General features: G+C 36.3%; 1 protein-coding gene across 1 annotated transcript; it reads right to left on the reverse strand.

The window, feature by feature from the left end:
* Positions 1–546: 546 nt before the first annotated feature.
* Minar2 (membrane integral NOTCH2 associated receptor 2) lies at positions 547–13,707 on the reverse strand. The gene is made up of 3 exons (XM_090331196.1): positions 13,538–13,707; positions 5,822–6,046; positions 547–1,950 (listed from the first exon to the last, which is right to left on the reverse strand). The coding sequence occupies exons 1-3, from the start codon at positions 13,700–13,702 to the stop codon at positions 1,771–1,773; spliced, it is 570 nt and encodes a 189-aa protein (XP_090187322.1). The 5' UTR covers positions 13,703–13,707; the 3' UTR covers positions 547–1,770.
* Positions 13,708–13,991: the final 284 nt, after the last annotated feature.

The raw sequence follows: 13,991 nt of genomic DNA on the forward strand, positions 1-13,991 counted from the left end.
CTAGAATGTAAAGCTAAAGGAAAGAACCCAGATCTTGACCTAAAGCCCCAGCACTCGCACACATACATACATATCCAACCAAAACGAAATAAAACAAAACAAAGCAAAAAGAAACAAAAAAGAACTTGCAGATATCTGCTTCCTGAGGAATCAAAATTATAGGCATGAGCTTTTACAACTTATGGTTACCTCTGCTTGGTGCCTTTATCAAGTCTTACCTGGATATTATCTTCAAATCTCTCAAGTAGGCCAAGGCAGCACAGATGCTACTGATATGTGTTAGAGACGGGAATGTAGTTTGGATCTCTTAGAGGCAAACATTGTACATGCAGCTTGAAGACAGAGTGATACCAAGTTTTATCTTAGAGGTGACCACAGAGAGATTAGTCCTACCTTCAGTAGGACCCCCCGGTCATTTATTCCTCCTGTCATTCAGTTCTCCATTAAATAGAAACCCAGCACAAAAGGAAAGGAAGAATTAGAAGTTAGGAATTGTAAAGGCAATTGATTTTTTGTACAATGATTTTGTTGTCCAGGTAAGGTATATTTTAATGTATTTTATTTCAAGTATCTTTTAGGAGATACACAACACAATTGTTTGCAACACCGATGGAAATACACAGGCAGGAAGAGGAAAAATTACCTCATCTGATTCACACAAATGATTTAGGATAGGGTATTTAGAGCAGAGAGGGAATAATGGAGAGATTTAAGGAAGGGTGGTTTAGGAGAAAGGGTGTTGACTTCACCCTTTATGTCCAGAACTATATTTCTAGGTATGTGCAGGCAATGGAAGATGACCTCAAGTCACTGCTGATTAGTTATCACCAATAAGTAATAACAATCACCATTAAGTATAAACCACTAGAAGACTCAGGCATTGTTCTTATGTAGGTTTCTTGTTTAGTCCTATTCATCAACTCTGATTGTGAGGGGGCATTGCTATCCTTCTCTTTGAGAATATCTTGCTGAAGACTCAACAGTTAATAAATCTCATAATTAGCATTTAAACTCATTCTTCTGGCAGTAGTCCCTCTGCCTTTCACCTAAATCACGCTGGAGATGCAGACTTACTGTTTACCACTAAGAGTCACACTACCTAGAATGAATTAATAAATATAATTGGATCTAATTAGTTAAATCAGTGTGGGCTATTCAAGTGAAGTCCTGCTAAAATTGCCACACAGATTTAGGATAAATCAGTATAAAGGATCATTGGGAAACATAAAAATAAATTTGAACAATGTCTCTTTTTCACTGTCTTTTCTTTCTGACTTAAACAAAAACAAAGGAAAAGAAAACAAAGAATGAATCCAAACCCACTGGCAATACAACCACAAGCTTTAGCTGTTTATCTGGCAGTTGGCCAAAAAGATGACTGACTCAAACTTTTTAGTTGGGAGGATAGAGACAGAGAGGAGTCGGTAGTACTTTAACAAGGTGAGTCTGATTTGAGTATTAACACTACTTTAATGCTACGTTTTTGTCTATCTCAATGTTTAATTTTGACTGTTTACAGTGGCTTTTCTGTGGGTATTACCTCAGAAATTTTTCTGTTCCCTAAAGGACAAATGGAAGAATAAAATGTGTATACAGGTTCCACAGTACAAAGCAGAGAATCCAGCTTATCCCACACAATGTTTGCACTCTGCAGGCAAACATACTAAGCTGTAAAAGTAACCACATCCACATTGCATTAACATATTTCTTGTGCAATGGTTAAGAAAGCGTTTCATGAAATTTAAGGTGGCTCTATCTGTGACAGTCTCTTTAGGTGAAAAAGGTGCTGATAGTTACTATGGTAACCAGGATCGATGTCACAAGAAGTAAAATTAGACCCATGTGGCATACTTTTGATCGCTTATCACGTTTCTTCTTTTTCTTCAGTAAGGTGTCAAAACCTGGTGTGTATATATCTCCCAACCAAAACCGTAGATCATTTGGGTTTTCCTAGAAAAACAAATTACACAGAGAATGTTATCAATCCATGATTAATCTTGGTCACAGACTGAGATTTCAGAACAGAGAACTCTTTATCCTGTTCAGGATAAAACTTAAGGACCACAGCTCAAATAAGAGAGGGAAAGTTCTTCTGAATAACCCTAAGAAGCTGCTGCAGTCACCTTGCAGATCAGAGACCCTGGAGTTAATTTTTATGAGGAAACCTGCAAGATTTCTGTAATAAATTTCTCACATGGAAAGGTCAGAAACACCACCCAGTCTTTATAGTCTCTCTTGGTCTACTTTTTAAAGGCATGACATCTTATAAATAGTACATGGGCATCATATTGGTAAGTTGAAATAGAATTAAAATTCTTAGTTTGTCTGCACAGCCAGGATAAGTATGCTTGGTAAGTTTTCAGAAAATGTGGCAGCTGACGTCCATGGAAGGATTAAGTGTTATGAGCTTCTTCCATGATACACGGTCTCCCTTAAAGAGGCCCATAGCATGTCTGGTACACATACAAACTTTGACTTCCTAAAGAAAACCTTAGTCCATCCTTCCAGCAGCAGGTTCTCCACCAAGGTCTTTCATTCAGTCCCAGAAAACTATCTTTTCTTTTTTTGTGTGTCAGTTGTAGGGCTTGAACTCTGGGCCTGGGTATTGTCCCTGAGCTTTTCAGCTCAAGGCTAGTGCTCTACCACTTCCAGTTTTCTGGTGGTTAATTGGAGGTAAGAGTCGCATGGACTTTCATGCCTTTAAACCATGATTCTCAGACCATAGCCTTCTAAGTAGCTATCTTATAGGTGTGAACCATCAATGCCTCGCCTGGCTAGAAAACTATCCTTTAGAAGATATCATATTCTCTTGGTTTAATAAGTTACCTACAAGCTCTACTCTCCACACATTCTGTGTGTGTGTGATCATATTTCAATCTCCCAAATAGCTAGGATTGTAGGCCTGAGTAACCACAGCCCATTTTATTGTAAAGGTTATGTGTGGAGGGCTGCAATTATGTAAGCCAGGTAATGAGTCCATTTCCTTTTGAGCAGAGTCACCACTTACACAAATAACAATTCTTCTTTCTTATCCCTTGCTGGTTCAGTGCTACAGATTCAATACCTGTGCTTACCATTGGGTAGACATCAAGTAAATTGACAGGGAAAGATGAGTCAACACAAAGCCATCACAGCCTTGTTAGTTCCAACTTGGGTGCTTGGAAAGGATGAAGTGGGCTGTTCAACCTCACTCTGATTCTCTAGTCACAATACTAGCTTTACACGTAGGAACGAACTGCTAGGAGAGAAGTGTGCATGCACATGGAAGCAGGGTTGTGCTTGGCAGTAGAATTCTGCTGTTAAAGTAGCATGGCTTTGAACTTTCTAGTTTGGAAAACACACAAACATTACACCAAGTTTGGATGCTATTTCAAACATCTTTATCTTTCATCCATTTTTTGTGACCTAATTAGGGGCCAGCACTTTACAAATTCAATGCTTTTTGTTCTCCACTAAAACCTTAAGTAATGGAGATTATCCTCTTTTACATTTTGCTTCTATTTTTCTTTGATAAGTAAACGTTGGATTTCGTTTTTCTTTTCCACATTACAAACTTACAACAATTTTTTTTAAAAAATCATAGAAATAGCCTAAGACACTCAAAATGTGGTGATGTCAAGGTTAAAAAAGGGTGAGTTAGGGACTGTATTTGCTAATTGTGAAACAAGGATGGAAATAGTGGTAGAAGCACTTGAATTAATGTAGTATACATTAGAATTCTAACACAAACAGCATGTGTGTTTTCTAAAAGTTTCCTCAGTTAAGTTAGTGCTGAAAATAGCAGTATTAAATTGGTGAACAGGCCTCAGGTCTGTTTGTCTGAAGGAAGCACATGCACACATAGAAGGACCTGCGAGGATGGACACACATGACTCCATTAATTCAGTGCATGCACACATTTATGTTTGGCATTCCTAAATATAATGGCATAACCGAAAACTATATTCTTCATTGCCACTGGGATGAAATATTCAACTATATTGTCCCTATGTCTTGCATAAAAACACTAAAATTGGCCAGGCACAGTGGCTCACACCAGTAATCCTAGCTACTCAGAAGGCTGAGATCTGAGGATTATGGATCAAAGCCAGCCCAGAACTGAAAGTCCATGAGACTTCTGTCTCCTATTAACCATCAGGAAGCCAGAAGTGGCACTGTGGCTCAAGGGGTAGGATAGTAGCCTTGAGTTGAAGAGCTCTGGGACAAGGCCCAGAGTTCAATTCCCATGATGGGGGAAAAAAAATAAGGAGAGAAGAACTATTTATTTGTGAAATAAATGAATATATTTTCTAACTATCTTAGAAGTCCTGATGGGAAGTCTCTCTGATAAGCAGCATAAGTTTAAAAGCAAAGTAAGAGAAAGAATAAAACAAAAAACAAAAAGGAGGAAGGAAGATAAAGAAGGGGGGAAAGGGGAAAGGAAGGAAAGGAAGGGAAGGAAGGGAAAGAAGGAAGGAAGGAAGGAAGGAAGGAAGGAAGGAAGGAAGGAAGGAAGGAAGGAAGGAAGGAAGGAAGGAAGGGAAAAAGGCATTATTGTTGTTGTTAGGTAGGGGAATGTGTATTTTAGGAAACTTCTCAGAAAGAGGTTGCCTTAAGGAGGACATACATTGAATCTGTTAAATGAAAAAATCTCAAAGGCTCTGGACTATAGTGATTTTAGGAAGGTTCACATTTGAATTCTGAAGAAGCTATCTGGAGCCCATCACCAGTGGCTCACACCTGTAAACCTACCTACTTAGGAGACTGAGATATGAGGATCACGGTTCAGAACCAGCACAGGCACTTAAGTCCCTGAGATTCTTATCTCCAGTTAACCACCAGAAAACCAGAAGTGGTGGTATGGCTCAAAATGGTAGAGCATTAGCTTTGAGATGAAGAGTTTAGGGATAGAACCCAGGCCCAGAGGTTAGCTCTCCCCACCACACACACACACACAAAAATCTATTTGGGAAAGTGTACATTCTGAGTTCTTAAAAAGTATATAGGTATCATCCTCTTCAAAAAAAATAAAAGGTCTTCAAGCACTCAAGCTATGAAATTTGGAAAAAATATACTTTTTTTAAATGGAGGGTAAATTTAGGGAATGTCATGATTTCCTGGCCTAAAGCAGGTGGAGGCAAGCCAAGGCTGGTTTGGAATCCAGCCCTTTTAGATAATGGAGAACAACCTTCTCTGCTTTTCAGGTATTTTCAGATTCTCTAGGATTAGGTGATAAGAAGATTAAAATAGAGAAAAAGGCAGAATGAAATCTTAAACTAGGCCAATGAGTTCATTGCATACTTTTCCTCTGTTGTTTTTGTTTTGTTTTGTTACTAAGACACCGGAAAATGACCAGATTGTGAATTTACGATGTTAAATTTTAGATGGGCTTGAAATACATAACCATCGTTAAGAATGTCCTTATACAGTGCCTAAAACAGAACACTTCATAAATATTTTTGAATAAATGTAATAAATGAAATGTGTTAAGTGTCATGAAACTAAGCTGGTTACAAGATTATAAACTAGGGGAAAGTACATGTAGTCTTTGAAAATAAAGTTTCAAAAATATGTGACTTTTCAGAAAGTCCCTATTCAATATGGTATCACTTTTGTCTTTTCTACAAATATACTAACATTAAAATACAAAACTGAAAACAAATAAACCACTACAACAAAAGAGCAAGAAAAAAATGCTTTAAAATCTAGAGATTTTATATCCAGTAAAAAGAATCTATCATCCCAACAATTTCTTTCAACTTATCTTCCTCATCAGTTGAAGATGATTTATTTATTTATTTATTTATTTATTTATTCATTTCTTTATTTTCAGTCAGAGTACCTTCAGATGTCCAGAGAGGTTTGAATGCAGGGAATGCTTGTCGTATTCCTCAATGGTCCATGAAGGATTCTTTTTTCTTTCTTCCATAGCTTCCTCCAAGCTGATGTCACCATATAGCGGGTTATTCTTCATGACTGAAGCTATAGATGGGGGAGGGCTATCAGCTATAAGGGGGACCTCCAGTTTGAATCCCTTAATTCGTTGTGTAGCGATATTGTTTTCTCTCTGTTAGGAAATGAAGAGATAAGACTTCTTAAAAATGTCCATGTAACATTTTAAGGAAGTTGAAAGACTTGGAAAACATTCATATTAAGTGAAGTAAGCCAGACCCAAAGAAACATATATCCAGGATTTTCCTATCAGAGGATCACAATAGCTCAAAAGCTATGTACATATGGCCATGCAGGATGATGCTAAGTGACATAAACTATAGGACATGGAAGCAAGAAGTTTATCTTTGCGGTTGTTGCTTTTAATGTACTATGTGAATTTATTCCTTTCGTCTTTTTTTCTGCCTTATGGTTTATTCCCTGTTGTTACTGTATATGGCTTTGGTACCTGGTATATTGTATATATGCTTATTTGTTTATTTGAATTAGGGAAGGGAAGAGGGAAAACAAAATAAGACAAAGGGCAAAGGTTGAATCAATGTACCTGAGATATTTACAAGTCAATATGTTAGAAATTAACTTTGCAACTTGGGAGGGGGTGGAGGAGGGGAAAGCGAGAGAAAAACATAGGAAGGGGTAACAATGTTCAAGAAGCAATATACTCACTACCTTATGAATATAACTGTAACCCCTCTATATATCACCCTGGCAATAAAATAAATTTTTGTTTTTAAAAATGAGCAATGTCAGCTGGGAGTTTGGCCTAGTAGTAGAGTGCTTGCCTAGCATGCATGAAGACATGGGTTTGATTCCTCGGTATCATATACATAAAAAAAAGCTGGAAGTGGTGCTGTGGCTCAAGTGGTAAAGCAATAGCCTTGAGAAAAGTCCAAGGACAGTGCTCAGGCCCTGAGTTCAAGCCCCACGACTGACAAAAAAAAAAAAAAAGAGCAATGTCAGCAAACCATACCTGAAAACTTGCTGATGCTGCCTGGATTAGGGCAGTGAACTAGAAAATGAATCTAGAATCAGATGCTAATGATTGATATGTGTAATCTAGCTACTCAGGAGACTGAATGCCACAGTAGATACTCAAACTGTGGATCACAGTTCCAGGCTGGCCCAGGTAGGACAGTTTGCTAGATTCCAACTTTAAAATGAGCAGTAAAAAGCAGGGTCAGCTCAGTTGTTGAAATGTTATTCTAAAAGCACAGATGAAAATACAGTAAGATTCTAAACAAAACCATTTTTTTCCCAATGTCTTACATTGCAATTTACTGATGTTTCGTTTCCCTCTGTGCATTCCACAGCTGATAACATAATGCATTTTTATACGTTTTGGCTTTTAAATACTCTCTTGGCTCCAATTTCAGATTGCTTTGAGATCTGTGCTAACTTAATATTTTATTTGTCTATGTATCTAGGGACCATTTCCTAGTAAATGACTCAAATATTAGCATTTCGAGTTTTTTTTAAGATGCTTTTTACTTAAGATGCTTTTTTACACAGAGATGGTACATATTATAAATATATACTTCAGTAAATTGCTTCAAACTAAACTGAATAAACCCCAAATTCTATCACTAGACCAAAGAGCCAAGACATTACCACCCACTACTCATGGTCACTTGTACTCTCCTCTCTTGGCAAATTGAATGACGAACATCCTAACAATCTCTTCTTCCCCCTCACCTTCCCCTTCCCCTTCTTCTTCCTCTTCTTCCGTTTTCCTTCCTCTTCTTCCTCTTCTTCATTTTTCCTTCCTCTTCTTCCTTCTCCTCCTTTTCCTTCTGCTCCTGTTCCTGTTCCTCTCCACCACCTCCTCCTCCCCCTCCTCCTTCTCTTCCTCTCCTTTTTTAAATATTTTAATCCTGCTACCAAGACTTAAATTCAGGTCCTTGTGCTCTTGCTATGCTTATTTTCTTTTCTCCTGAACCGTGCCTCTAGGTTGGATTTTACTGCTTAGTTGAAGACAGGGTCTCTCAGAGTTTTCTTCCTAGGCTAACATCAAATTCTAGTCATCCAGATCTCACCCTCCTGAGTAGCTAGAATTATAGGTTGGAGCCGCTAGCATGTGGCTTTCAAATTCTAACAGCATGAGTAAGCTTGGACTTCTTTTCAGTTTACATAAATGAATTCATGTAAAGCCTACTGTTATTTGTCTCACTTGACCTTTGGCATTTCACTTGGGTTTGATTTCCCTCCCTCTAGGACTACAATAATATTGTAGAAGCAGGACCTTCGTAAGTCAAAATAATTTTAGATGAAGCATGCTAATGTTTTATTTTTCGAGGCATCAAAGGCAAGGAATCTCAAGTCATTTAAATTTCAGATAATTTAACTTCCATTCTAAAAACTGGTGTTGCAGTTCTTCACTTTACAGTCATGCTTCCATAAATATGCTTTACATATTACAGCCTTGCAAAATAGAAAGCTCAGTAGGAAGCATACTCCTCTGAGAGGCATTTGTGATAATACACTGATTCCCTTGGTAGCTATGGGCATATATAGGTAAAATTAATATGTATTTATATAAGCAAAAGTTGTAAAGCAATATGACATCTTATTTCCTTCAGAGATGACAGGTAGATAAAGAAAAAAATCATATAGATAAAGTGCTCACATTCCCTTAGGAATTGGGCTTTTCCAAATTCTTTTTTACTTTTGTATTGAATTTTATTGTCAGGGTGAAATATACAAGGGCTATAGTTACATTAATCACGTAGTTCTCCAAATTTCTTAATACCTGAATTCTGCACATGCATAGAAAACACTGTGGAGTTCCTTTCTAACTTTAGTGGGGTTTTGGTTTGTTCAAAGTAATTTTTAATCCATAATAGCAAACTCTGAAATAAAACAAAAGTCTTTTACTTGGCATTTACCTTAAAGATTGGGAAAGGGTATTAATTTTTAAGAAGTGATATACCTATACCTGACAAATATAACAGTAACCGTTCTATACATCAACCTCCGAATAAAATATAATAATAATAATAGATTGTTAGCAAGATAACTGATGTTTTTGAATGAAGCAAAAAAAATTAAGTTTGACCACAATCCTGATGTAAGTTTTTCCCCCCTAAGCCTAGATGTTTTTGATAATTTCTGAAGAAAGATGATTCTTCTGACACTGAAAAATTAGCTTTGTTAGTTTACTTGTATGTCAGACTGTTCTTTGAGTTTCCTAAGTAAGAAAACTCTATAAACAAGGGAAATAAAATTTGTGGGCTCAAAAAAAAGCAAATGCACATATGATGATGTATATGGATGTGTAAAAATTAATTTATAAAAGATAGTAATAGTAAGATAATCAAAGATAGTATTATAGTAAATTATAGGATCCAGGAATTTGGCGTAGTGGCAGAGTGCTTTACAAGCATGCATGAAGACCCAAGTTTGATTCCTTGTTACCACATTGAAAAAGCTGTAAGTGGTGTCGTGGCTCAAATGGTAGAGCTCCACCTTGAGAAAGCGTAAGGACAGTACTCAAGCCTGAGCTCAAGCCCGGGACTGGCAAATATATATGTATTTTTAAAATAATATTATATATATATATGTTTGCCTTACTCAAAGTAATGCAGTAAATCAGCTAATATTCAAAACTAAAACCCTAATTATAAAATGAAAAGAATGAATAATATTAAAAGTTATTTCTTCGAAAAAGAAATGTTTGGAAAGAAGAAATGTTTGAAATAATCTCTGGTAGCACTGCTTAGGACAAATAAGAAAGACAGAATCTTCTGAGTTAGGAATGTAAAGGGTACACATAAGAAGAAAGAAACATAGGAGAGATTAAAGAAATGCTGGAAAATAATTGAGTAATGTTAAAACTCCTTAAGTGAGTCATGTTTGTAATAATAGCTACTCAGGAGGATGAGATCTGAGGATCCAGGTTCCAAGTCAATCAGGGCAGAGCAATCTAAGAGACCAATCTCCAATCAACCACCAAAAAGGCAGAAGTGGAAATGTGGCTCAAGTGGTAGAGTGCCAGCCTTGAGCTAAAAAGCTAAGCAAGAAGTTAAGGCCCTGAGTTCAAATCTTAGTACTAGCACCAAAAATGAAAAATGAAGTTGGGAAATTATTTTTTTTTCCAGTCCTGGGCTTGAGCTCAGGGCCTGAGCACTGTCCTTGGATTTTTCTCAAGGCTAGAACTCTAGCACTTGACCCTCAGCACCACTTCTGACTTTTTCTAAGTATGTGGTACCAAGGAATTGAACCCGGGTCTTTGTGCATGCTAGGCAAGCACGCTACCACTAGGCCAAACTCCCAGCCCCTCAAATTTCTTACTTAAAACAATTTACCAGCTTTCCTTCTTTGTTTGTTTGTTTCTTTCTTTTTTGTCATGGAGCTTGAACTCTGGGCCTGGGTACTGTCCTTGAACTCTTTAGCTCACACTAGAGCTCTACACCTTGACCCATAGCATCACTTCCAGTTTTCGGTTGGTGAATTGGAGATAAGAGTCGCACAGACTTTGGTGCCTGGGCTGGCTTTGAACCACAATCCTCAGATTTCAGCCTCCTGAGTAACTGTTTTTACAGACATGACTCTAGGATTACAGGTATGAGCCACAAGAACATGGTTCACCTTTCATTTTTTAATGGAAAATATTAGTATATCCATGATAATTTGGCTAATTAAATCAACAATTTAAAATATCACACAATACACATGTGTACACACAAAGAAACACAAATATCAGACCAAAGATTTTTGCAATCATGTTTGTCATTCTCAAAAAATGATTTTTATCCTTCTCAAATTATTCTACAATAGGGAATGGAAAGGGATAAACAAGATGTTTGGTAGGAGAGGAGGGGAGGTTCAGTTGGAAAAAAATATGGGAAGGGGTATCAGTGTTCAAAAAGTAATGTACTCACTACCTGACAAATGTAACTATAATCCCTCTATACATGACACTGACAATAAAATACAATAAAAAAGAATTCCAGAAAATATTAAAATAATATTTTTTCTCTACTTACTTTATGAGGTTGGTATAAAACTGATATGAAGGCACTAGGTAAAAGAAAATTCGAAACCAGTTTCTATCATAGATATAAAGGCAAAAAACCATAAACAAACAAATTTTTAAAATGTATATCAATTATACATACCAGGTAAAGACAGGTTTATGCCAGAAAATGGTATTTTACTAGGAAGATGGTGAAATGTCAGAATATTTATGAAATCCACATGGTCAATTGGTAACACATACAAATGTATAGTTTATCAAAACACTTACTAATCTACTGAAACATGTTTAAATCAACTTTTTTTTTACAAACAGAAATTGTAGAAAAATTTCCTAAATTAATTAAGAAATAGGGTTGAAAGTTTCCAGAAGAAAGCCAAATATATCTGGATCTATGTTTTTTAAACTCATTTGCAGTTTTACTGTTGACCTTATCAAATATATACTACACACAGCCAATGCTACAGGTATACAAGAAGCTGAGCCTAAAATGGTTTATAAATAAGCTTTTTAATATAGGAAAATATTAAAATAGCAAATTGGAAATATAGAACTTTTAACTGGAGACTTAAACTACCTTAAATGAAATTAATATAGCCACTTGGGAATTAAATATTTCATGATTATGATAAGAAAAAATATATAAGCCAAATGTTGATGACTCACAGTTCAATCCTAGCTAGTCAGGCAGATGCAATAGGAAGATTGTGGTACCAAGTCAGTTGGAGTAGAAATCTTATATATTCTTATAGAATCTTATCTCCAGTTAACCAGTAAAAGCCAAAAGTAAGGGTGTGGCTCACTTGGTAGAGAGCTAGCCTTGAGTAAAAACCAAGTGAGTGCCCAAGGCAACATCCAATAGTAGCACAATATATATGATTGAAGGTAATTTGCTAAAGCAGGTTTTGGAGTGTAACCAAAATGAACTTTACCGAATGAATTAACAAGTTGTCAGGCGTTAATTTTATAATTGATTTGTGTATGCCACACAACATCCATTTAACATTGCATTGGAAACTGAAATCAATTTAAAAAACTCAAAAATTAGGTAAATAGAAGCAGTAATTTTATAAATAATACAACTACATGGCAGAAGCTAGGATTAACCAAAACACTATATACATAGCCAAAATAAAATAGTTTGATACATTTTCTGGGCTCAAAATCTATATATAACCATACATAACATGTATGAGTAAATGTTATAAAACATAATTTAAAAGATCAAGTACATTGACTTAAGAAGAATGCTAAATTAGGTTTGTAAAATGGGCTAATCAAGATTATAAATTTCCCATTTTGAGTTGTATGTATGTACACTATAATCCTTATCAAAATCATGATACCAACAAGTTTTTTGTTTATATTTCATGTGTGGGCTTCTAGACCTGAAAACCTTAACCTTCAAATAGTAAGTAGTACTAAGATTTTTTAAAATAAATTTTGAATCATTTTATTCTATCCAAATTTAGAAAGAACTTAAACCAAAGAAGCTACAAATCAATAACAAAATGAACATGACTAGAATCACAGAAGGTTGAAATATTACAAAAGACAACACAACTGAAAAAAAGGAACAAAACTCAGTTGTCACATTAGACCATCTTAAAATGGAAATAAACTAAAACCTCTATTAGGTGGAGGAAACTTACATAACCATTTGATTGTACTTGAGTTTGAATGATCTCATGCTAAATGTCCCAAAGTGCCCACAAATATACCACAAAGGAGTCACTTTACACAAGAAGTTGTGAGTAGCAACTGTTCTTGAAAGAAAACAAATTTCTGTTCAGGGAATTTGAACCACTCCAAAGGATAATGACTTACAGGGGTTTTTAGATCAGCCACATCTGTTCTGAAATAAAATGCCTTTTCCTGTTTCTAAATTGACTAATCCTTAACCCCATTAGACTTAACATTTTAAAATCAAGATGATTCCTTTTTCACTTGCTGTGTAACAGGCAGAGCCACTGTGTTTATCCTACCACATGGAACTCATCACAATTTTATTTTTCTCTGTTGATGAGCAAAAAAGAAGGAAGATGCAAAAGAAAACAAGGTTTGAAGGTCTGCTTCACATCATATGGCCACACAGACACCTGTGGCAAATAAATGTAACTGAAATAATAGCTAGCCCTTTTCCAAGATGGAGAATCTTTTGTGTTCTTCTCTTTAATCATCACTGCCTTCATTATCTGTGTCCTCTGTGTATAAAGGGAAAGGAAGTTAGCCTGAGGCTGAAACAAGACACTGGCTGCTTAAAGTCTGCATTGTCAGCTCCTAAGGACAGAGATAAGACAGAGATAAGAATTTCTTTCTCATGTGAAAATATAACAACAGATTTGGGGGGAAAATCTGAAGGAAAGGAGTAAAATAAAGGTTCATAGATCTAAAATAAATAGTAAGTCCAGCAGAGAAGCCTGTGATTGGAGGAGAATGAATGGGTGGGAGAATTCACACATTACATAAGAGATTAGAGGAAGGTATGTGCAAAAACAAAACAAAAAAATAAAAAACCTCAACTGTCTTTTATTCGGTTGCCTATAGATTTCTTTGGCATAAATAATGAAATGTCACAGAAAATAACAACAACAACAACCCTCCACCCCATATTTATAATCCCCCAGATCTTACCTGTGAATACAGAAGGTTTTGCCAGTGTTGTGCAGCAGGGTAATTGCCACTCGGAAATCTCGCGAGGCTAGCTTGCAGAAAGGCAGGGCTTCTCATTAAAGACTTCACGTCAAGCTGCAGGAATTTGTCAGGATGGTTGTTATTGGGCAAAACAGAAAGATCCATGTCTCCCTTCGGTCTACCGTGGAAACAAAGCAGGCAAAGCTGCTCCTGTCACAGGCTTCCATTATTAATGAACCTGAAGATACTCCACAGGCATCTGAAACCAGGTCTCTTAGTTGCACACAAAAGGACAGATAAAAGCATGGGAACAAAGCAGCAAAACAGGGCACTGGCCTCTTTTACAAAATACAAATGAATGACACTGCATGGGAAAAATGGGGCTGCACTGATTAAAATTAATAGGACTGCAAATTCAGATATGTGTAGCACCTAATGTCTCTCCACGCAGAAT

The sequence above is a fragment of the Megascapheus bottae genome, chromosome 4, assembly GCF_031878675.1.
Source record: "Megascapheus bottae isolate mThoBot1 chromosome 4, mThoBot2.hap1, whole genome shotgun sequence".
Lineage (NCBI taxonomy): Eukaryota > Metazoa > Chordata > Mammalia > Rodentia > Geomyidae > Megascapheus > Megascapheus bottae.

Coding starts and splice junctions, on each gene's coding strand:
- Minar2 (XM_090331196.1), bottom strand. CDS start 13,702: ATGGATCTTTCTGTTTTGCCCAATAACAACCATCCTGACAAATTCCTG. Junction 6,047..13,537: donor AAAACCTTCTGTATTCACAG/GTAAGATCTGGG, acceptor ATTTCCTAACAG/AGAGAAAACAATATCGCTAC. Junction 1,951..5,821: donor ACCTCTCTGGACATCTGAAG/GTACTCTGACTG, acceptor TTGTTTTTCTAG/GAAAACCCAAATGATCTACG.